We start from the raw sequence: 25959 nt of genomic DNA on the forward strand, positions 1-25959 counted from the left end.
TAAGTCACGTCGGATATCGAACTGTTTCCTCGCACGGTACATGCAGAGGGGTCTCGGAACTTGTCACATACTATGGCGAAGATACGACGCCGACGCCTGTAATTTTCGAACATATCGGGCCAGGGAGACGGATCCTGTAGAGCGACAGACAGATACCACTGAAAAGGGCAAAAGAAGATGCCCCGATCAGCTGAAGCAGCTCTGGCAGAGACAGGCGTCATGATAGACGAAAGTAGTTCTCAAAAAAACAGAGACGGTTGGTCAACTTTGTGATACCGACAAATTCTATCCTCTGTCACGCTATGTCTGCTCGACGTGAAAGGTAGGTTTCTGTAAATATTTCAAAACACAGTTTGGTTGGCCGACCTATTTTTTTAGAGTTTTTATCTCTGCATAATGCCGGATTTGATATCGGACAAAGAAAATGACTCTCTTATCCAGTATGTTCAAATAAACACACTCAGGGAAACATTGGTCCGCCAGGCAAAAGATTCCCATGCTCTTGGCGTGTCTGCGCAGGCGTAATGATAAAATACTGTCCACGTACCTGCAATGTGTTGGAGATACCACGATCAGTTAAAAAAAGTCAATGGGCGCCATGAAAAGCCGTGTCGCAAACAGGACTATATTTTACATTTTCCTGGTATTTTTACTCCTCCGCGGTATATCAACCAAAGAAGATATCTACAGCGAGATTCAGGTGCGTATCAGACCCCATGTTATTTTCTCTAACCTGTACCATAAGTACGCAAAAACCAGGGGATTGCTCGAATTCAGCGAGTAAAACATGCAATTCTTACACAGAAAATGGTAAATAACAGATGTAATGTCGAAATGTTTATTTAAAGTAAACGAACCCCGAAATATAGCGGGGGGGGATCGTCACAGCTCCTCGGTGGTTATATATGCTCGGGCCCTCTTGTCATGACTTTCAATGAGTTTGCGCAGCCCGGCTAAGCGAGCTGACAGCCTTGGCCAGCGAGTGAATTGTTAGCTTCCCCCCCCCCCCGCCCGGGGAACTTGGGCTTTTCGGACGTTGTAATAACTTAATGATTTTCGGCGTAAATCTGTCAACGATGATACCCCGCTGTTGATCAGTAAATCGCGTAACTTTTCATATATAAACTACATGTTCTCAGCCACAGTGAGTGCACTTACATCAGTTCACTGTGACGTGAACTCGGACAATACCGTCCAAACGAATTGTATCAAATTCATGCAGTAATCACGAATATAAAAAATATCACGATGCTGCAAGCCACTATGAGAATACATAATCATCACAGGCAGATGGCATGTAGGTTTATATACAGCTTCTGTCGCAAAGCTTATGGTGTTGTACAGAAAACTTGCAAGTATCTACACAGTGCTTGTTGAATAGCGAATAAGGTTTCTAGCAAGAAATGCCACTCGATGATAATACAACAGTTTGTGTTTGAAGTACAGTTGTGATAAACGGACTGGCAACTCTGACGACGGAAATGTTACATTTTAGCACAGGTAGAAATTGTGATTTGTACTGTATGTCTCTGGATAATTATGCGTTTTGTACATGAAAATGGATTATATTATTGTCTGATTTCAGAGTACGCCTATAATCATGGTAATCTTTACATCATAGATTCTTGTTGGGGTACAGACATTGTTATCAAACAGACCATACAGACACAACCCTGACAGTATGCTGAAAATTACAGTTCTGTTCTACTCCTCTCACTGAAGTCAATCATCATTATGTTTCTTTGAAGGAAGAAGCTACGTTTGCTTGCGCACTGATTCTATCATTAAAGGAACAAAACCTGTATAATTTGATGATTCTTTTACTTTTTTGTTTTAAGCTAGAACGCGTCTCAGGGACAGATATTCGGACTCTCAAATTTCTACAACTCACGCCTGATCTAAAGCTCTTGGAGAAAGAAAAACTTTAACCGTCTTAGTTTTTTTAAATCCAATATATAATTTTTCCCATAGAGTTGACACAGGAATAACGGCCATTTGGAATTTCAAATATCGCAAAATTTTGGGGTTTTATTTCTCTAATTCCAAACCTGCACGGTGACCCCCCCCCCCCGATTTTATTGTTGATTTGGTAAGAGCTAATGATTGAAAGTTTCATTTAGGAAATTGTTAGCAACAGTTTAAGTGTTTCACTTTCAAGGCGTACACTACCGTAATGTCAACCACAGTCTGTCGTTCTATTCCCAAAGCATGTTGAGATACACAGTATTCGGCTTATCAACTCAGCCTGTACATGTGTAGACTGCATTATTTTTGTTAAAAGTGACTTTTGGTCCGGACTGGAATTCTGATTTAACAAAAATTGTAACAATAACATGTTACATGTATATACACCGCGTTGATAAACTAAATAGCGTTCATTTCAACACGCTTTAGGGAGTAGAACAAGGAAGTGTTGTTGACATTAAAAAGTACAATAATGAAAACATTAAAAGTTACAAGCACTGACCCTTTAATGTAATATAATGGATCTGAAAATGCTACAGTAAGTCTGTCAGTTTGATCTCTGTGATAACGGACTTCATCATTGTCATGGCGACGTGCGATTACGGTGCAGGGACTGTCGATCACAGCAATTGGGGAAATCTTCCAAGACGACCAATGTAACGGAGCCTGTAGACAATCAGCAAAAAAAAAAGAATTCGAAAAAAAACCTCTGGTTTTGTTGCACATTTTTTCTTTGGGCCGGCATAGCCAGATCGTTTAGGACCTATCAGCGTTGGTAGCACATTGAAGGGTATCACAGAGAAACATAATTGTAGACAATTAGCAAAAAGAGAATTCGAAAAAAAAACTCTGGTTTTGTTGCACATTTTTCTTTGGGCCGGCATAGCCAGATCGTTTAGGACCTATCAGCGTTGGTAGCACATTGAAGGTATCACAGAGAAACATGGACAGACTCGCAACGGGTATTGTTTAAGGCGTGAAGCGGTTTACCTAACCCATCCATGTTCGCCTCGCCTCAGGTTGCTCTCGCCTCTTCTTTTTCGAGGAGTGCCGACCATGCATCCTTCGGTAATTTTCGGATTTTCGCCTATTGTTAAGCGAAAGTATGTTCGGCAAAGTTTGTGTTGTTGTTGTCGTGTGGTGCTGAGCGGAATTGACGTGCTGGCGAAAACGGGAGTGTTTTGAGCTTCAGGAAAGTGAGTTTTACCGTTTAAAAATTCCTCTCATATTTTTATGAATATATAATGAGTGTGTTTGAACCAAATTTGAAAGTCTTTTGTCGATACTCTCTGGTTTTACTCAATGGTTTACGGTCAGTCATACCGTCTTTTACACGTGCGTAAAGGAAGGACATGTTTATGAAACTGCTGGCGTGTTATGTTTTGATTGGCGTGAAGCAGTGTTTCTGGCCTGAGAGCTCACAAAGTAACTATGGTTGCTACGCGACTGGAAGTACGATGCCATCTCGTCGTATTTTTCGCATAATCTCGTGCAATTATCAACCACAAACAAAACCTCCAAAAGGTTTAACACCTTTGAAGCTCATTTTAATATGAAAAGCCAATAGTCTACCGAGACGACCATGGAACAAAAGGCATGCCGCGTTTCCAGTCTGTCCATACTATTTGTCTGTGAGGGTTTATAGCGAACAAATCGACCGCGAGATACGGGGAGGGCGCTGTTCGACAATGGGCGGGTTCTGAGAATTCCACTGTTTGACGGCTTGCAGTAAAAAAAGAGATTACACAAAACAGATGCCACCTTAAGATGGGGAAATGCAATAATATAAATCGATTTTAAGCTTCCCCTAAAAACGTCTATATTTCCACTACTCAACACTTGGGTAATCCAAGACGATGTTGTTATGACAACAAATATGTAATGACAAGTAAACAGATGCGAAAATGATATATCTTGTAGTGTTTGAAACACGGAACTCAAGATCAAGCCAGAGCTGCATGTCATGTAGGCTCTACATTTGATGTAATCATCCTTAACCATGTTGTTTGCCCATGTTATACAGTAACTGGCATCGTGGGAAAGTCTGATTAGTTTTCAATAAAGTACATCCACAGGGCTTATCTTGTGTTACTTCATTGACATCGAGTTTGCCTAGAGATGAATAATGTCCAGTTTGAAATACGACATACATGTCTGAAAAGGACATTCGTATGCGTTATTTCCTTTTAATGGATTTCTAACAACGACAGGGACAGTGAGATAGGCAAATAGATGTACAGACAGACAGACAGACAGACAGACAGAGGGCGACTCTTTGCCTTCTAATTCGTTTCAGTATACTTGAAGAAACACAATTGCCCCATATTTTAGAATGATAATTTCCTTGTCGTATGACAACGTAGGTCCGTGGAAGAATTGGTAGTAAGCCATTCAAATACCCATTTAGCAAGGATACTGTTGATCTCAACATGTCACCTTTCGAAGAACAAACCACTTCACAGATGTTACTCTCTCATCACCTCGGACGTTGATGGCGAGACAGATAAAATTTGCCTGTGTGTTTCGGCCGAGATAAAAGACGACCTACTTTTCTCATTGTCCTTGGAAAAACATGGGGAAATGTCAAAATATCGCAAAAATATTTGCCATTCTGTCACAATTGATGTTAATATGATAGAGTAAAAGGCCACTTCGTTTAGAAGCAATTCTGACAATGTGCTTCTGATGAAAGGTTATCTGTTTAATGTCCCATGGGGTGCATCACTTTAAATAAGCTGACCTTAAGCTACCTTGCAATTTTCTCAGAAAGCAAATTGTCAGAATTGCCCCTAAAACACAGACCTGCGCAGTGCGATCGCCTGTAAGTTTCAGGAGCATCACGTATCGTAGGGACAATGATGTAAGAAAGGCTCGATTCCGGCACCTGAAGCTACTTTTCTGAAATGTTGAGTAGGATTCGCCATAATCACTCATCAATAATATTATTGCACACAAACGATGTACATATACATCTTTCAAACTTTGTACAAGAAAGTAAATCGATTTAGCAACTAGGGTCTGCTATTTCGCAAAACTCTGGAAAATTACGTTCAGTCACACCTGCTGTCCTCTCCAACCTGTCAAAATTAATCCAGATAAAAACTGAATGTCAATAGGTTTTCAAACATGTCAAAATTACTGAATATCAGCACTGGAGGTCAATAGCACTTTTTTCACAGGTCAAGCAAGATGCCTCTGTGACCTACGATGAAGGGGGTTACACTCCGGACAGCATGCAAAGTAAGTATGTTTGAAATAATTATTGCTAAATCATCGAAAGTCATTAGATAATCGGATAAATTATTGTGAATTGATATAAGTGATTCGATAAAGCCACTGACTCGGACAATACATAGAATAAAAAAAAACATAGATTATGCATTCCCCAACCAATTCCCTGCCAATCATTTACTGTTTGTTATCGCATCGTTCTTACACATAACTCAAACAGTCTGTAGTAGGCCCTGTTATCATTAAAAACAAATATCGATGACATTATATGATAAATTAAAATGACCCATATGTTTACTTCACTGTATATATCTGAAGCATATTCAAAGATAATCGACGTCACCGAGGTAGATGACGTCAGCCCCAACTCTAGCTGTTATTGGTGTAATGGTTTTTTAAGCGTTGAAATGACATGGCGAATCGATTTGTTCTACATTTTGCCCTCCAGATGCGGAACCAGTGTACGAGTTCATCAACCCCACACTGCTACACACCCGGCCCACCAATGACCTCATAGTTGCAGAATTTATCGGCCTTGGATTCAGATTCACGGTCACCCTCAATGAAAATAGAGGTGAGGTCACTTAAGGTATATTTGATTTACAGAATTTTTAACTTTTGCGCTTATTAGTTAATACAAAAAAATAGTTGATGCGTTGCCTTCACGTGACAAAGCCCAATCAACATGTTTTAATTGTCGTAAACCTATAAAGTGTGAAATGAGTGAGTTGTATGTCGCATTTGTATATCAAACCTCGCCTCATTTTCACCAGGTGCATCTCATCCATTCGACATCAATAAATGTCAACAAAACCCCGTTCACTGTCGTCTTTTCAATGGTTTGCAAAAGCTTGACGAATAATTTACACACCTGTAGCTCTCGTTCGTCCCGGCGCACTCCTTGTGCGCAAGCAATCCGACGGTGACGTCGAAGAGGAGATGGACTACAGAAATTGTCACTTCATCGGGAAAGCCATTAGGGAGCCATTGGAAGGCGGAGAGGAAGCGATCGGGAGGGCGGCTTTCCAAGTGTGCGGTGGTTTGGTGAGTCTTTACTATTGAAATAGAGGGCGATGTTCGGTGTCGATTTCCTAGACTTCGCTCTTCTCATTATTCCTTTTTGTGGCAGACATCTGACGAGAAAGCGTCGGTGTACCATAGCATTAATTCGACAAGTTGGACGTTGAATATACGTGACTATTTTGTCTTATCGTTAACCTACACGGGCAAGTGGCTGAGCTATAGTTAGGTGAACAAACGAACAAACATAGTTTATTTATTTATAAACAAAATCAAAAGTTTAAAATTGACAGTGAATTTTCCCCTCCAATTTATTGCAAAGTATAGCAATACTGGCTGTTTAGGAGCTCAGTTGTACTTAAAGTAGAATTCGCCATATTTGGACTCTCAAATTTTTACATTACTCATTTGGTCTACCACTGGTTGGGGTAATCTTGACGCTCTTGGAGCAAATAAACTCTTTCCTGTCTCATTTTCATTAAAAATTTATTTCCCCTTAACGTAATGTAGGATTGCGGCCATTTTGAATTTTCAGTGTTCGTAAAGTGTCAATGATTTGTTTGCATGGTACCAACATTTGCACGGTAACCTCCGATCTTCATTCTTGATTTTGAAAAAAGAATGTTTTAAACTTTCTTTTAGAAGAGTGTAAGCAGAAGTTTTAAGTCTTTCACCTTCGGAATGCATACTACCTTAAATCAGCCATGCTGTATATACACGGTGCTTGACATCGAGACACTGGCATAAACGCAGCATTGAAACAATACAAACGGTTTTTTTATTCATGCAAATTTAGGATGGATCTATGTTCATCGACGGTTCTGAGGTACGAGTGACACCTGTCAAGGGAGGAAATGGTCCAACGAACCAGCATGTGATTCATCATGCTGAAATTGAAGATAAAGATATGTTTTATGATATGATCAAGATTGGAGGTACATGTACTCCTATATATAGACTATTTAAGAAAATCTGAACATGAACATATTTCTTATTGCTTTGTGTCAAAGTAGGGGTGGAGAGGGGAAGACAGATGGACAGACGGACAGACTGACAGACAGACACACAGACACACAGACAGACAGATAGACAGACAGACAGACAGTAATATGCTCAAGTGTCCGTCGCTTTACAAGAATTTAGTCACTGCCGTACGCAGTCATACACGCCGACTTTAATCGCTGCTACACTTCTCAGTTATTTTCTGTCTGATGACCGAGTACTCCAAAAACACAATTCTTTTCACCAGCCGTCAACACTGCCGGCACTAGTCGTCACAAGAGAAGTGTTCCCCAGCCTTCTTACGTTGAACTGCTGGTTGCCGTTGACTATGACGTCTTCAGTGACGCACAGGATGAGAGCGTCGACATTGCGCTTGCTCACATCAATAAAGTATGTTGATCATGATTTCGTTCTCGTTCTCTTTCTCCTGTTACTTGTGATTAATCTTCCTATATGCATCGATCTAAAGCCAAACGTGTTTGTAGAGTAAACACATTACAACAAGGCAGGATGCACCTCGGGGATAGATATTCCGACTCTCAAATTTTTATAATACTTTGCTAGTCTACCACTTGTTGGGGCACGTTTTGACGCTCATCGAGTAAACAAAGTTTTCATCTGCTCACTTTTGTAAAAGTCGAAAATGTTATTTTCCGTCATAGAGTTTAAACAGGTATGGCGGCCATTTTGAATTCCAAATGTAGCTAAATGTTGAGTAATTTGTTTCTCAAGTACCAAATTTGAACGGTAACCCCTGATTTTATTATTGATTTCAAAAAGGAACATTTGAATGTTTTCTTAAGGAAAGTCAGAGCCAAGGTTTAAGTCAGATTTCGAGGTGCACAGTACCTTAATGGACCCAAGTGAGCAAAATAAACAGTTGAAATAAAATAAAGTGCACCCTGGGTCAGAAATTTTTTGTCGACATTATACCATGCTGAAGAACGAACTCAATTTTTTTCATCAGGCACAAGCCATATTCTTAGACGATGCTCTGGTCGATTCGGGTGTTCAGGTCTACTTTTCTGTGGTCAAGATGGTCATTTTCGAAACCGATTTGCTTCTGGTGAGTCTTTCTTTCATAACCCTCCATCTAGCAGTCATAAATTAAGGGAAATGATATATTGATACGCGCCTGATATGCTTGTAACGAGGAATTCGAAGTGATTTGAAATATCCAACTCTCAGTGGGCAATTGTTCATGACACGGAAACTCCGCACATGCGTAGTACTAAATTACCATTCAGATATTGTTTTGAAATTTTTGTTCAAAAACCAGTCAGCGACTCCAAACGACCTGTTTCAGCAGCAATTCTAGGAGAAGTTCAATCATATTTTCGTCTTCGCATTCTTACACTTCTGAACTTTTGTTTTGGGAGGGGAGAGGGGGTTCATGGTCGAATGTTATGAGTTTGTTGCCATAAACGTGTTTGAATTGGCCACAGTCCCTATAGAGGGCGCAAGAAAATGGCGTCTCTGATTCATTCGATGGCTTGGAAGAAAATAAAATTCTTTTTCTGCGATTTCAAAATACACCTGTGGATGTTGAGGCTATATTACGTTACCTTGACTTAGTGTTTTGCAAACCGAAAATGTTGTCAAGCGAACAAATTTAACAAAGAACAAAGTCTACCGAATATTTCTGTCGTAATATGCAAATGAGATATTGTACCCCAGTATCGTTTCTTGCAGAACATAAGTGGTTTGAGTAGCTGGCCAGATATCAACAATCTCTACAGTACGTTCGGATTTCGCTGGGAATCAATGCAACCATGGAGAAAAAATGGCGATTTGATGCCAGACTATCATGACGTGGCTCTGATTTTTGGCGGGTAATACAATTTTTGAGCTCGCTAAAAATAATAACTCAATTACACAGAAAAAGTTAATACATAAATGAACCAACAAATTCGTGATTTTATAGATAATAAATAATTTCTTATCCTAACCTGAATATGAATTTAAATATTCATTTTCCTGTTATCTATTGTTTTGAAGAGTCAACAGCTTAAGGACCAAGAGACAGACTCGGACAAAGACACAAAGTTCAAACAAACAAACGACCAACTATTAACCAAAGTAACCAAAACAACCATAGCTTGAAAGATAAGGCGCTTTAGATAAAATTCTTCGTTTGCCATCCCCGTGCTGGTAGGTTTTCGGAGAAAACTAAGAAAACAAACACTATGTTAAGACTACCACAGACAAAAATATTATTTTTCCAAAAGAAACCAACTAAAAATTGAGTTTAAGATAATACACTTGTGTTTTTTGTATGTGTTTGTTTTTTGGGGTTTTTTTTTCCCTGGCTGGCTGATAGGATTTCAAAAATCCAAGGACGGCAAACAAATTTTTTTCTTTACATGGTCTAACGTCAAAATATCAAAACTACGAGCCTTCAAAAACCGTGTCCCCTATTATGAACTGTTCGATGATGGTCACGTTCATGTATAATACCCATGAAACTTTGATGTTTTTCCGCCGGCAGTGGTTTTCGGGATTTCCATTCACTTCGTTGACCTTTTTTCGTTTCGCAGGCGTAACATCGAAGACACCGGTGATGACGACGGCGTATCCTCGTTCAAGGGTTGCTACGACGAGAATCACTACATCGCCATCCGTTATCATTACATAGATCAGTCTACTCGCGTCTTAGCCAGGCAGTTCGGACACATGTGAGAAAACACAGAAATAATGCTTCTTTCTCTTGTTTTTTTTTGGGGGGGGGAGTTTTTTCCCGTTAGTGTCACCATACATTGTGAAGATACCCCGTTCCCTAATCCATCACAGATTTTAGACGTTCACATCTTCAAACCCTGTACATAATTCATGACATATTTTAGACGTCCTGGACAAATTCTTCAAAACAAGTTTCCACATGCATGACTAGTATTCACATCTAATCTGAGGCTAGTTACATTATTGACTGAAACGCAATTTTATGCTAATACAGAGCGTTCTTCTATTAAACTTTTGCTTGTTGTGGATATTTTACAGACTTGGTATGGACGATAATTACGGAAATCCGAATTGTAGCGGAAGCATAATGTCCGATATCACCATGGTAACCTTCGACGAATGCAACATCGGCGACTACTTCCAATACGTTAGGTAGGTGATGGCGCATGCGCCCCACTCTTCTAAACAAGGCAAGACAACAATATGACAGCACTGGGATATCGCGATTTCTTGTAGTGTCCCGGAATAGTTTAAAGTTATGATCTCGAAGCAAAAGCTTTATCGCGACTGACACTGATGATAGATTAGTGGCAGGTCACGCAAACTGGATGTTTCGATCTATTCCCGAAGTCAGGGGGTGTCACAACCATGGTCGTACAAATTTGTGAAACTTCCATCGGCCGGTGAGTCCCCCCGCTCAGAACAATATAGGCATCAATTATGGCACTCAAAGTGTTTTGTTATAAATTTTGCTCTCCATAATATTCATGCGAAGGCCATCATACTGGAATTCTCAGTAAGTGTAAATGTAACATATTGTAAACACTTTTGTGCAACAATAAGAAAATTCTTCTGCTCTGATGAAGGTAATATCTTACATCTTCAGTAGTAAACATTCACCTTTTTCAGTTCCCAAGAAGGCAGCTGTTTTAGCGATAGCCCGTCCGAGAGTAATTTGTACGATATTTTTGATTCGGAGAAAGATCGTCTGGATTATGCCTGCTATAGTAACTACCTATGGAGTGCCAACTATGCCTCACTTCGCGCATGTCCGTGGCGCCGTACCTATGAAAGTGTGAGTACTTACTTCGAAACCAAATATATAATGTATGCACAAAACACTAAAAAGGGCCAGTAACTCTAACTTAAAAACTTCTACTGTTGATTGACCAATCAGAGTGCTCAATTCAGGGTGTTTTATCTACTCGTAAAGCCTTGGTCACCAAATTCCAAAAACGAATGACAGCGCCGTAGTAAAGTACTGTCCAATCACAAGTGAACATGTCATATTCTGTAGACATCTGGTACATTTTAATATTCAAATTTGGTAACACAGCGGAAACCAGCTGAAAAACAAAATCTGCTGTGCCCTAGGGCATTTATATAATGTGCACTAGGGCATTTATAGAATGTTTCATTACATTGGAAGGCTATTTCACAAATAAAAGTTTTAATTCATATCCTAAACATGTTACATTGACAAAGGGGACGGTTGACGTAAACACTTTGAAAACGAAAATATATCAGTTAGGGGCGATAGTTTTTAAGTCGGATAAAACCTCGTACTCGGGCTCTTCTGGTATATAAAGTCCAACCCTACGATAAAATGTCTCGGCCTGCGGCCTCGACATTTTATCGTTGGGTTGGACTTTATATACCAGAAGAGCCCTCGTACTCAGGCTTTATCCTAACTTTTGATAATTTTTGTCAGTAACTACGTCAATAACGATTTCTCGTTCTACTCCCCAAAGCATGTTGGGATACACGGCATTCAGCTTTTCAACTCAGCCTGTACATGTGTAGACAGCATTGTTATTGTTGACGATTGAATTCTCGTCAGGACGAGAATTCAAATGTAAACAATAACATCAAATGTAGACGCAGTATTGATAAGCTAAAATAGTGGATCTTTCAGCATATTTTTTGGAGCAGAGCAAGAACTTGCAATTGTTATACAAAATAAAAACGACCGGAAAAAAATCAGTCGTTAGAGTTTCCGGCCCTTAAACTAGAAATAATCTTAGAATCTGCCATTTTGTAAAACGTTCAGTTATTTCTACGGTGTTTGTTTAGGTTGCTAACATAAATTTTAACTCGAGCGGTACATATTCTCATGTACATCTCTCATTATCTCCGATTGAGAAGTTTTCCTGCGAGCTTTGGTGTGAGATAATCGACCGGAGGACTTGGGAAGAGTATTGCGTCAACGAAAACACAGCGCCGCCATTCAAAATACCTCTCTGTGGAAACAGTCACGTGAGTATGACAGCCTGTGACGTCATCTTCGATTCCCGGACAAAGTGCCAACCCAATTTTGTTCCCCGTAGCAACATTTTTCTTCGTGCAACCTAAACAAGTATTGGGAATATCACATATTTGTCAACGCAAAGTACATGATTTGGTACACAGCTGTTGTTGGTGATTGTCGATTGATGGCACGTGAGAACTTTAGTATCAAGCAATATTGTCTTGTACCTGTGCACAGCCCTGTGAGCTGTGTCATGTGAATCATAGTTGATCTATTTCTTGACATAATGACCTTCAGTGTAATAAATCACAGTTGGTATTTTCTCTACTAAACATGAGTCAATTATCAGACTCCGTATATAGGTGTCGCCCCAGTCATAAGACTACGTCTTTGGTAAAGACATGAAAGCATGGTGGTTAAAACAGTGCGGCGCGTGTACGATACACACGCATGTATTGCTTCTCTTTTGTACAGATTTGTGAAGGACTCGACTGCTATTGCCCCGAGGGAGAGGACTGCGATATTGAAGATGGTAAGATTTATAGCTTAGAGTTATTTAATTCAATCTTATTATAATTAGATGGCGACGTGTCCACCTTTACGAGTTCTTTGCTGTTGGCGTTAGCTGACAATCGCATCATCAGATAAGATTAAACTCAAAGACGATCCTTCGCAGACACACCAGTGTCTTTGACAGACCTAGGGTAAGTTAAAATCACGCTTTACCAGTGATTTCATTTCTGTTATGAGATATTTAGAGGGAGGGGTGTAGCTCAGCAATGCTTATCATGTATAAATTCGCACTATTTATATGCCACGATTACGCAGTTGAGATTGCGTATATGCGTGATCGCCGTTCAACGACGTTTAAGTTTATTTTGAGGAGAATAAATTCAAATTCCGTAGCAAGGTTTTCACTCATTCAAACTTTTGTCCAGAGGTAGAGGGTTTGAGGCCAAACCCGACATGTTTTATAAGCTCCAGTCACTTCGTCGAGACTGAAGTTGTTTATGCTTTGACCACTCCAACAGGACAGTCGTTATTCGGTATTGAGGACCATTTCGTCACCAGGGCAACGTCTTTCGACAACGCTTCAATGCAGTGCAAGGCCGAGGGCGGCGTATTAGCAGAAATCCTCGACCGAGACATCCAAGACGAGATCGAGGAATTGTTGAATCATGAAAGACAATACGATTTCTTTTACATCGGACTCCATAGAGACCCGAGTGACACTAACGAATGGACCCATGGAGATGGCCAGCTGCCACAGATCTATGACTGGATCACAGACCACTCAACGGAGAGATACTTTAATTGGGATATTGGCGAGCCCAACGACGAAAGCAACGCCTACGTCGCGATAAGGTAACAATCACTGCTGGCAGTGTGACAACCAGGAACAAATGTATGGGAGACCATTTCGTGTTGTGTGTACCTTTGAAAATGGTATCCCCCAGCCCTGGCAACATACCTCCCCTCCCCATCTGTCAAATTATCCCATCTATCTATCTATCTATCTATCTATCTATCTATCTATCTATCTATCTATCTATATATCTATCTATCTATCTAGTATCCGTCTATCTTTCCGTTTGTCTCACGTACACCTGTGTAACATACGCAGTACATACTTAAACACGGTAGACATAGGTGTATCTATCTATCTATCTATCTATCTATCTATCTATCTATCTATCTATCTATCTTCTACCTATCTACCTATATATTCGTCTCTCTTTCCGTCTGTCTCACGTACACATGTGTTACATACGTACATACTTAAACATGGAAGAGATAGTTGTATATGTGCTATTGCAAAACGTTATGTACTTCGCAAGTACAAAGTCCGTATTTTTACATCGTTGTAGGACAATTTTCATGGATATACATGGAATTAATAACATAAGTATATAAGTAACGAGTATGGGACAAGATTTTCTCATATTGTAATTTTTTTTTCAGTCGTGATGAGGATTTTAAGTGGATAGATTACGGTTATGACGATGACCATCCAACCGGAGCCATCGGTGCAGTGTGTCAAAAACGTGAGTGTGTTTTTGTTTTTATGAAGAATAGAGAATTTCTACACAACTGAAGAACACTGCAATTTGATCACAGTCTTACTCAGGCAGACTGAACCTCGGAGACATATATCAGACTGTGCCTCAAAGATAGATAGTGGGTTGCTCCTCGGAGACATATATCAGACTGTGCCTCAATGACGATAGTAGGTTGCTCCTCGGAGACATATATCAGACTGTGCCTCAAAGACAGATAGTAGGTTGCTCCTCGGAGACATATATCAGACTGTGCCTCAAAGACAGATAGTAGTTGCTCCTCGGAGACATATATCAGACTGTGCCTCAAAGACAGATAGTAGGTTGCTCCTCGGAGACATATATCAGACTGTGCCTCAAAGACAGATAGTAGGTTGCTCCTCGGAGACATATATCAGACTGTGCCTCAAAGACAGATAGTAGGTTGCTCCTCGGAGACAGATATCAGACTGTGCCTCAAAGACAGATAGTAGGTTGCTCCTCGGAGACAGATATCAGACTGTGCCTCAAAGACAGATAGTAGTTTGCTCCTCGGAGATATATATCAGACTGTGCCTCAAAGACAGATAGTAGGTTGCTCCTCGGAGACATATATCAGACTGTGCCTCAAAGACAGATAGTAGGTTGCTCCTCGGAGACATATATCAGACTGTGCCTCAAAGACAGATAGTAGGTTGCTCCTCGGAGCCATATATCAGACTGTGCCTCAAAGACAGATAGTAGGTTGCTCCTCGGAGACATATATCAGACTGTGCCTCAAAGACAGATAGTAGGTTGCTCCTCGGAGCCATATATCAGACTGTGCCTCAAAGACAGATAGTAGGTTGCTCCTCGGAGACATATATCAGACTGTGTCTCAAAGACAGATAGTAGGTTGCTCCTCGGAGCCATATATCAGACTGTGCCTCAAAGACAGATAGTAGGTTGCTCCTCGGAGACATATATCAGACTGTGCCTCAAAGACAGATAGTAGGTTGCTCCTCGGAGACATATATCAGACTGTGCCTCAAAGACAGATAGTAGGTTGCTCCTCGGAGACATATATCAGACTGTGCCTCAAAGACAGATAGTAGGTTGCTCCTCGGAGACATATATCAGACTGTGCCTCAAAGACAGATAGTAGGTTGCTCCTCGGAGACATATATCAGACTGTGCCTCAGAGACAGATAGTAGGTTGCTCCTCGGAGACATATATCAGACTGTGCCTCAAAGACAGATAGTAGGTTGCTCCTCGGAGACATATATCAGACTGTGCCTCAAAGACAGATAGTAGGTTGCTCCTCGGAGCCATATATCAGACTGTGCCTCAAAGACAGATAGTAGGTGGCTCCTCGGAGACATATATCAGACTGTGCCTCAAAGACAGATAGTAGGTTGCTCCTCGGAGCCATATATCAGACTGTGCCTCAAAGACAGATAGTAGGTTGCTCCTCGGAGACATATATCAGACTGTGCCTCAAAGACAGATAGTAGGTTGCTCCTCGGAGACATATATCAGACTGTGCCTCAAAGACAGATAGTAGGTTGCTCCTCGGAGCCACATATCAGACTGTGCCTCAAAGACAGATAGTAAGTTGCTCCTCGGAGACATATATCAGACTGTGCCTCAAAGACAGATAGTAAGTTGCTCCTCGGAGACATATATCAGACTGTGCCTCAAAGACAGATAGTAAGTAGCTCCTCGGAGACAGATATTAGCACTCAAATTTTTACAGCATTTTTTCCGGTCTACTGTTTCTGCGGCTCATTTTGAAGCTCACGGAGCAATTAACTTTTTCACCTGCTTAGTTTTGAGAAAATCAAAATTTTAATTATTTTTTAACACAGGGTTAACACAGGGATGACTCCGTCATGAATTCGAAGTATCTGTAAATATCGGATAATTTATTTCCCTAGCAGCGAAATTGGCATGGTGCCCCTTGATTTTTATTCTTGATTTGTGTAGAGGACGGTTGGATATTTCGTTGCAGAAAGTTTGAGCAAAACGTTTAAGACTTTCAATTTCGTGGCGCGTACTCCGTTGAGGCAGAAACGGGTGCTTGTCTCAGGGCGCTTTAATAGTAAAAAATACAGACATACCCCCCAATGATAATGTTGAACTGAAGTACAGCATTTTATAGGCCCAGTATTCTGCAGTTGTGCCTCAAAGTCTCTCGGATGAGTATCCGTCTGTGTATTACATTTCATGTCGCCTTTGGTAAAAAGTATTCCGTTCTTTTGCAACTCTTCGATTGAAGGGAGGAGAAAATGAAAACTGTCAGAAACTCTGTAGACTGCAATGGAATCAGAGCCGTTAGAACTGCATAATTGCAAAGATTATTAGGGAGCGTTGTCACTCGTTTTTAGCTGAGAGCGTTGTCACTCGTTTTTACTGAGAGAACGCATGTCTTACTTGACTAACGCTATTTCCTCTTGAACTTGAAGTCGTTCAGAGACGTTTCGTTGCATATTAACACTTTCATCTGCTACCATATTTGGTTGGTGATGAACTCTACATTAGACGGATGGATATCTGTGTCAGTATTGGTACTAGAATTAAATGTCAACATCAAGAAGATTTTAAAACCCTACTATTTCTTTCGCCAATCATAAGAGACATCATACTACACATATTGGGTGCCGACTCCTCACTACACGTGGTCGCAGGCCCTGGACCACTGCCGTCAGTTCGGAGGTAGCCTGGCGAAAATCCTGAACGCGCAAGTGCAGCTGGACATCGAGGACTTTCTGGACAGCGACGGCCACGACCACAACGACAGAATATTCTTTGGACTGCACAAAGTGAACGGGACGTGGTTCTGGACCGACGGCGATGAGTTACAGAGCTATTACGACAACTGGAAGTCAGGAGAACCGGGAAATCCTGATCACGACTGCGCCGTGTTAAGGTATGTCATGGCAACCTGGTTGTCATGGTAATGAGGAAGTTAATCCAGTCTCTTCCGTAGGCGTTTTCGTTACAGCCTATCGGAAAGAGAAATTCAGTGAAAAATTATCAGCCATGGATTATTATGTTCCTCGGTCGTTGTGGCGATAACTGGGAATCAACGACCTGCAGCTGTTGAAAGGGAAAATGAATAAATCTTTACTTTGGTAAACGCAATATGTGCGCACGTACACCAACACTGACGTCCTTAAAGTTCGACATTCGACTGACCAAACTGATGTGTTTAGAAATTGACATAATGACAACTCATCGCTTCGCTAAGACCATTTGCGGCATTCTATCATCAACCTCTCTCTCTCTCTCTCTCTCTCTCTCTCTCTCTCTCTCTCTCTCTCTCTCTCTCTCTCTTTTCCAATCAAGACATGATTACGAATGGGTAGACGATGACAGCACAAAGACCTTTCAACGCTATCATCTTTGTCAATTCGGTTAGTTGAATGTTACTCGTTTTAAATTCCCAACACGGTGACTTTTCAGAACAAATTACCGACTCCGATAAAAACGAGAAATGGAAAATATACTGTAACATCACAGAAACCGTCGTTGGTGGCGCTTTCTGCATGTTACATTTCCTATGAAGCTACATAACACTTTAATCCTTCTTCTTACCTTATTCAAAGGATTATTTCCTGACATTCGGCTGACCTATACTTGCGTAGATCCGGACTCCTGTACTGAGCCGTTCGTACTAACACATATTTTCTGGTTTATCATAAGTTCACATGTTTTGCCAACACAGATAGGCTGAAGTGCTGTATATGTCAAAAAGAAAATGATAAAGTGTTCTCACAGCCTCAATATAACGATGAGTTAAGCGCAATACAAATGATGTCAAAACAGAAACTACTAATGCCCTCTTGAACACAAGCCTTACAACTGACTTGTGTCTACTCCTAATCAATTCCACCCACACGCTCAACAAGAAACTAATTGGTATGTCCCGCGTCTCAGGATTGGGTCAGCAAAAATGTAAATTGAACGGTATAGACTAGAGGTATTTGTTCAAACATAGTGTTAACAAACGTTATTTTTGATTTGTTTTTTCGATGTGATGTCTTCTGCTCCAAAGAATGCTTGGAGGACGCGTCCTGGTGTCACCACGGTTACGTCGAGCTGGACATTGAAAACCGAACCTGTGAATGTGTCTGTGATGACGGCTGGAAGGGAAAATTCTGTCTACGTAAGTTTGTTTTTTTTATGAGTTGGGACTCAAACTCTCCTTGACTGTCGAAATTAAAAAAATGAAACAGCAACGGATAGCCAATAATATGCCAACATATTCATTACATATATTGATAAATTTGTCCCTTCGATGAAAGGAAGTCGATGTCATCATTTGCAGACGACATAGATTTTTTTTTCTAACCAAAGAATTAACCTACCAAATCCAGTAATTAGTACAGTCTACGTATTAATGTGTCCAAATTCTCTAATCAGTTATGTCCCGTTTACTAATTGATTCGCCAATATCTCCGAGTGGGACTTACTTTTGGAAACTTGAAGTGACCAGTTATTAATACACCTGCATGTCGTACCGTACTGAAACAATGTTAGTGAACTTTTGATTACAGAACCCGTCACGAATCCAGGTTTTTACTACTATGTGCCTGGCAACTTCACGTCGTATTCGGTCTCCAGGGAGATCTGCAAGGACTACGGTGGGGACCTGGCCCAGGTTCGCAGCCCGGAGATGGACGCGGCACTCGCGGCGTTTCTGGAGGATTCCCCGTGGGACACTGTGATGATCGGGCTGCACTTGAACGACGGGGTGTGGATGGAGAGCAACGGGGAGCTGCTGGGGTCCTACATCAACTGGAGGGGGACGCAGCCGAGTACCAGGGACTGTGCCGATGTTAGGTGTGTAGAATGTGTGAATGCTTCAAGTGTAATGAATCTAAGTGGTAACCCACTGAACAACACAGAAGTAAACGTGCCACCCGGTGTAAAGAAGTCTAGATGAAAACTAATTTGCGCATGCCCGCTACCTGGTCACCAACAGATCTTGAATCGATTGTAACAATATCCCAGGGTTCTTAAACAGCAAAAAATCTAATGAATACTTCGAATACCTGAACAGAATTTTTGGGGAAAATCATTCAAATAAATTAAGGCGACTTTTGTTACCGCATTGGCGGGTAATATCATTAAGATGGTATAACCCAAATTACTTCGGCAGGGCTATCGATTTTACACCTGATGATGCGTTTGTAAGATATTTTAAAAGATGTCGAGACGAGTAAAGTTATTATGCAGTGTTACTTTGTTTCCAGGAGAGAGTACGACTGGCAGTGGTATGGTAGAAGCTGTTCGTGGTCCACGGTACCACATGTCTGTGAATTCGGTAAGAAGCTGTTTAAGTGTAACCGTGTTTACGGTAGAGGAATAGTGACAAAAATCACAGTGTAAGCGTTTTCATGATCTTATTGCAGCAACTGTGAGAAATAGTGAGAAGACCAAAAAAACATGAGAAAAAATAAGGGTTAGCGATCAACTGACGAAGAATGACGATCACATTTAAACAAATCTGTAATGCGCGTATGTAGACATTTAGTCAAGTTTGTTAAATGAGTTTCTTTGAGTGAATAAGTGATTAGGTATAGGTTTGTAGGTTGGCGGGAAAGTTTAGATAGGTAGTTTTGTAGATGGGTACGTAGGTAGCGTTGTCAGGTATTGGTAGGTAGGTAGGTAGCGTAGTTAGGTATTGGTAGGTAGGTAGGTAGCGTTTTTCAGGTATTGGTAGGTAGGTAGCGTAGTTAGGTATTGGTAGGTAGGTAGGTAGCGTAGTTAGGTATTGGTAGGTAGGTAGGTAGCGTAGTTAGGTATTGGTAGGTAGGTAGGTAGGTAGCGTAGTTAGGTATTGGTAGGTAGGTAGGTAGCGTAGTTAGGTATTGGTAGGTAGGTAGGTAGCGTAGTTAGGTATTGGTAGGTAGGTAGGTAGGTAGCGTAGTTAGGTATTGGTAGGTAAGTAGGTAGCGTAGTTAGGTATTGGTAGGTAGGTAGGTTGCGCGAGTAAGGTCAAGTCACATATTTAGAAATTTATGGATGTTTTTGAAATTAAGGTAGAATGTTCCTCGGGGACAGATATTTGGACTCTCATACTTGTAGAATACTTATTTAGTCTACCAATTAGGTGATACTCATTTGGAAGCTCTTAAAGTGCGTAAATTTTTCACCAATTTATTTTCATTAAAATTGAACATCTCATTTTTCCCCAAAGAGTTAACATAGAGATTTCATTTGAATTACAAAATGTCGGTAAATATGGGTGGATTGTTGCTCTAGTAACAAATTTTGCACGGTGACCTCTCGTTTTCACTCTTGATTTCAAGAAGGAAAGGTTTAAAGTTTCCGTGAGGAATGTTTGAGCAAAATAAAGTTTAAGTATTTCAATTTCGCGGCGCGTACTTCCTTTAATGGATCTGCATTAACTACATCATAAAATAAAAACCTGTTTTCTTTCAAACGAAGAATGCCAGGGAGATCCGTCGTGGTGTTTTGAAGATGGCGGAAGAGTATCTCCGTATGGCGATTCGTGTCGATGTCAGTGTTTTTATGGATGGACCGGTGAATTCTGTGAAGGTCAGTAAAACCATGTTAATTGTCTGTGAAATTCTTACGTTTCAACAAAAAAGTAGAGAGAACAAACCCGTTATCATATTTGATACCGCCAAGTCGATACATGTATACTGATATGCTAATTCAATTCAATGACGTAATGAAATGTCACTAAGTGACTGCTTCAGTATTTTCCCGCCAAACTAATAAAACAAAATTTTTTCGCGCTCTGCAACAGGGCAAGACCTTTTCTATTACGTCATCGAAGAGTCGACAAGGGGCTCTGAAGCTGCCGATGCATGCCGAGACATCAACGGACGGCAGGCCGTCATACCGAACTATGACGTCCACCAGAGGGTGATCGACTATCTGAATGCCAGCGACTCCGATTACAATTCCGTCTGGTTCGATCTGGTGTACGTTGACGACGAGTGGGTCAATGCAGACGGCCCGCAGAAGTACTTCGCATGGCTGTGGTACGATCACAAGGACTGCGCAGTCGTGAGGTAAATGCAACCAATCGGCTTAGCACTTGAGAATGAAAGCGATGTTTGTCATCTTTGCGCAAGTGCTATTTTTACTCCATGCCAACTTTCAGGAAAAATCCATTTGGGGACATTTCAAACCTAGAACCAGCACTGCAACATCAACCGATTCCTTCAACTTATTTCAAGGCCAAATAGCTGTATCTTTTGCATCCTTTTTTCCGTTAAGATGGTTTGAAATCAAATACAACTTATGTAAAAATGCCTACCGAAATGTGACCACAGAACGCTGTTCAGAATTTCGAGACGAGCGCACATCTTAGATTTTAAAGCTCATAAAACAATTTTCGAGTTGTGATTCAAATGTGGCTGCCGCATACGTATACGGTAAAGCGCGTGAATTCAGTCGATCACATCAAACATCTAGGATTGGAAAACTGACATTTTCAAAGATAATGTAGCTCGATGATAGGAATCCAGAACAGCTCTCTCAATATTGGATGGTATTTTTAGTAAGCAATTCAAACTGAAAAAAGTCGCAGCTACCGGAGCTTTAATGACCTTGAGATATTATCGATATCCGTCATGACTTTTCGCTTCCAACAACCCTGACTGACGTGAAGTTCTCTTGACGTTCGATATATTTTTGTCAAGTTCAGGTTAGATCACATGTACCAATGGCAGAAGGCCCCATGCACCTGGAGAGGCGAAAGATACCCTCTCTGTGAATTTGGTGAGTCTCTACATCTTGTAATGCTTGACATATTTCTAGTGTATTCATGTTTACAGCAGATAGATGGACCACTTTTTTGCAGGGCTGTCGTAGCCTGAGGCACATTGCATCGATCTGCACATTTCCATACTTTTGAAACAGCGAGAGACGTGCACGTGGAAAAAAAAAAAAAAAAAAAAAAAAAAATATATATATATATATATATATATATATATATATATATATATATATATATATATATATAACACTGAGCATTGTTTGCTCGAACTTGATTACACCAAGGGACCGTCACAGATTGTTGCATAAGTTCAAGAAACGAAATTTCTCGTTAGATCAAAACCCCTCCCCCTAAACGAAAGTTCAAAAGTGCGAAATGTTGATGTCTGCCTCAGAGTACAATGTTGCATTTTACCATAGTTACTAGAAACTTGTGATCACAAATAAAAGTGCGAAAGTGAAGTTCACTAATTGAATAGAGGTCAAACCCCCTCCCCCTGTAAACGAACGAAATTCGCTTTTTGAATTTATGCGACAATCTGAGACGGTCCTTAACATAGAAGTGTACCTGAAGATCCATCAGCAGATATCTTATCATTTGTTAATTCACCATCGTCATTGATTTGTATAGTCAACGGTGATACTTTTCGTTAAGAAACATAAGTGTGACAAACTCATCAAGCACAAACTGCCAAAATTTAACTACAGACCCTGCTAGAGAGAAAAACGAGGGTCTGTGATCCTAATGACCATATTATATTCGAGTGAACGTCACTTAATAGAATCACTACACAAGTCTTGCATGACGTCCAACTTATAGTGTACCCAATTTTGTCAAGTCTGGGCAACGCACACAGAGGCACACACGCATTCGGTATTACGAATGCGCACCCCCGTTTCATCGTCGACGGCGGATTTACTAATCAATAAAATGATAGATTTGTGCATCTTCAGACTGCAGTGACTCAAGTTGGTGTATAAATGGTGAGCACAATGCCTCGTTATGTAGTTGTCAATGTGACGACGGCTTCAAGGGACCTTTCTGCACTGACCTAGGTAAGTGCGTGTGATTCGTAGCTAATTTACCTCTTAGAGTTGTTTTTGAATCGATGAAAATATAAAGTCGTCGTTCTGACTTACATGGTGTATACTTCTACCGCCGACCGGCTTGGTCTTGAATACATGGCTGCACTCTTGCTGTTCCGTACATATATGCACCAGGAATGAAAACAGTCCTCGCATTTCACAACACGCTCCATGGTACTCCGATCACCTCGACTGTCATCGTTTACAATGTCACACAATTGTCCTCACAAATTGTACTCTGTTTTCAAGAGCTGCATGGAAATACCGAAATTTAAACGCATGATCTTCGAGAAGCGACGAATGGAAAGCTATAGTGTCTCTTTGTAAAATGAATCGTGGGATTCAAGCGTAAAAGTTGCTGTCTCTGGACAAACCAAAACAATGACTTTGTTGCTTGTGAATATTCGATTAGTCTGCTCATTACGGCTGTTGCTATTTACCTGGCAAATTTCTATTCTCCATGGTGACACCATTAGCCGTAGCTTTGAAATATTTTCCCATTATTGTTCCTGTCTGTTAAGTATTAAGATTCTCGTTCTACTTGTAAAATCTCGTTGAAACCCTTGATGTTCAACATACCAACACAGCTTTAATGTATTAATAACCACTGTCATTGTTGATAATTGATTTGTATTCCGGACTATAATTCACGTAATCAACATTGCAATATTGTGCGTATCGCGTTGTTTGCAAAGATAATGCTCTGAATTGCGGAGAAAGAAAAAGAAAATACATTTGTTTACGTACAAAATAATGAACGTATCATCAAACGTTAGAGCCTTGGCCCTTTAAGCAATACCATTGGCTATTTTAACCAAGAACTTCTTATTTGTGTTATGATGATGTCACATCATTAAGGTAGAACGAGCCTCAAAAGTGAACGACTTAAGATTTTCTCAAACACATGGAAACTTTCATCAATTCATTTATCAAGTCAAGAATAAAATCAGGGGTTACCGTGCAAAATTTGGTATTCGAGACGCAAATTGCGTGAAATTTACCGATATTTGAAATTCAAAATGGCCGCCATCCCTGTGTTAACTCCATGGGGAAAATTAAATATTGGACTTTCGAAAAAAAGACTATGAAAGTTTTTCTTTCTCCAAGAGCTTTAAAATTAGCACCCACAAATGGTAGATCAGAAAAGAATTGTTGAAATTCGAGAATCTGGATATCTGCCCCGAGGCGCATTCTACCTTAAACTACATTTTAATGAGTGCTGTCGTCGACCAGGGATACTGCAACGATTCTGATGTAAATAAATCATCAACTGATTCAAATGGAATCAAGTTGTGACGCCGAAACCATATTATATTTTTGCACTTTCGTGACTCCCCAGACACGGTATACTGGTTACATGCGGAGCCAGTCGAGAGTGGCTACACCGCCGGCGATGGATGTGTCGCCGCCGGCAATGGCAGCAGGCTTGCAGTGGTCTCCGATGAAATCATACACCAGAGAGTGATTAACTACTTGACTGACACACCACAATCGGACGATCGTATATTCTTTGATCTCAGGAGAATTGATAACGACACATGGGTGAACAGTGACGGTGTACAAACTTATCTCCCGTGGATATGGATTCCAAACGAAAACCAAAATTGTTCATGTCTGAGGTAAGTACATCCATACATATCCGATCCGTTGAGATAGTGCTTCCGATTATCGCCGTGTAAGCTTCGACGGCCTGCGACCCGGAGTATTTGACTCCGTCACAAGATTTCTGCCGCAAGGGCTGCAACCAAACGAACACAGCAGAACCTTTTGAATATTTGCTTGGGTTAGTGTGATCTGAACGAAGTTGGTACGTGCTTTTTGATATACGTGTCCTCCTGCCCGGCCGACAGACATCGCGACACAGAATCCACGGAGGGGAACCAGCTAGACACCCTGGTGGTCCAATATGGTCCAGGAAACTTGGTTGGATTCCGTCAAGAGACTGAGAAAACATAATAAAGGAGGTTTCAGTTTGCCTTTTACTTAACTTTACTGCCTAAAATGAGCTCTATCATGACAATTTTACCCAATATGCGATTTTTTCATCTAATTGTTAAGAGAAGGTACCTACATAGAACACGTTCTCTCTCTTTTGACACAGGGGGCGCGATGATTACGATTTTGCTCCGACCGATTGTAAATTAAGCGGTGGGCGTCTTGCACTTTGCGAAACCCCAGGTAAGGAAATATTCTCAGATGCATGTGTGATACATCGAACACTACTCTACAAGGCGTTTTCATTTCGAAGTCCCATCATGGATCCGTTTTAGGAAGGTGCAGAGTACCATGAATCCGCTTTAGGGAAATGCGCATCGCACGGCAAAATCTCGAGTTAAGCTAGTTTCCGGGAACGAGGATGATTTTGCAGATGTTTTTGGTGTAAGATGCAAAAGATATTGTGATCACTTAAGCTGACCATAGCTTTTGCACGTCGTTATATTGACTGCCATGTATCCAATCTAATGATTCAATTAATCCAAGTTACAAATGAATTTCACTATTTTCCATCCGCAACAGGTGAAGCGAGACAAAGTACTTCTTCCGTAAGTATCGCCATAGTTTTTATCACTATTCAGAAATTCGGTACGTCTTTGAAAGCCAGATTATTTAGTTTCTCGCTTGTCACGTGTTCTTATTCTTATCGTCTGCTCATGCAGGTTAATATGTACAAACCCTCTACTTTGTTCAGGGATTCCTCGACCTCAATAAACCACGCATAGAAAATCTCCCCCACCTTTTCATGTAAACGACATTAAGCAAATTATTATAAGAAGAACGTATTTTTTGTTTCATACATCTCGCTTTACTCTTTTTTAGCGTATATTGGTCGAGCGATCGAGTACTGGTGACACTGCAGTCGAAATATCGTCATCTGTGGCTATGGGTATGTTGAGGGGTATTTCGATAGCTTTCCGTGTTTAATTATACCTAAGTTATGTTTTAGTACTACACAT

General features: G+C 40.7%; 1 protein-coding gene across 1 annotated transcript in view; it reads left to right on the plus strand.

Moving 5' to 3' along the window:
• The first annotated feature begins 573 nt into the window (after positions 1-573).
• LOC139126051 (uncharacterized) overlaps positions 574-25959 on the plus strand; it is a 35770-nt gene continuing 10384 nt past the window's right edge. The window contains exons 1-28 of the mRNA XM_070692112.1: positions 574-700; positions 5145-5205; positions 5645-5770; positions 6074-6240; positions 7013-7151; positions 7466-7608; positions 8186-8284; positions 8911-9050; positions 9756-9893; positions 10216-10329; positions 10807-10972; positions 12043-12153; positions 12620-12677; positions 13177-13510; positions 14108-14190; positions 16796-17090; positions 17510-17577; positions 18219-18329; positions 18721-19006; positions 19420-19490; positions 20618-20728; positions 20943-21210; positions 21849-21922; positions 22874-22975; positions 24345-24624; positions 25107-25183; positions 25523-25548; positions 25823-25889. Of these exons, the coding sequence (XP_070548213.1) occupies positions 590-700; positions 5145-5205; positions 5645-5770; positions 6074-6240; positions 7013-7151; positions 7466-7608; positions 8186-8284; positions 8911-9050; positions 9756-9893; positions 10216-10329; positions 10807-10972; positions 12043-12153; positions 12620-12677; positions 13177-13510; positions 14108-14190; positions 16796-17090; positions 17510-17577; positions 18219-18329; positions 18721-19006; positions 19420-19490; positions 20618-20728; positions 20943-21210; positions 21849-21922; positions 22874-22975; positions 24345-24624; positions 25107-25183; positions 25523-25548; positions 25823-25889 (3826 nt within the window). The 5' untranslated portion in view covers positions 574-589. The remainder of the gene's footprint in view (positions 701-5144; positions 5206-5644; positions 5771-6073; positions 6241-7012; positions 7152-7465; positions 7609-8185; positions 8285-8910; positions 9051-9755; positions 9894-10215; positions 10330-10806; positions 10973-12042; positions 12154-12619; positions 12678-13176; positions 13511-14107; positions 14191-16795; positions 17091-17509; positions 17578-18218; positions 18330-18720; positions 19007-19419; positions 19491-20617; positions 20729-20942; positions 21211-21848; positions 21923-22873; positions 22976-24344; positions 24625-25106; positions 25184-25522; positions 25549-25822; positions 25890-25959) is intronic.

Source organism: Ptychodera flava, assembly GCF_041260155.1.
Source record: "Ptychodera flava strain L36383 chromosome 3 unlocalized genomic scaffold, AS_Pfla_20210202 Scaffold_26__1_contigs__length_13983176_pilon, whole genome shotgun sequence".
Classification (NCBI taxonomy): domain Eukaryota; kingdom Metazoa; phylum Hemichordata; class Enteropneusta; family Ptychoderidae; genus Ptychodera; species Ptychodera flava.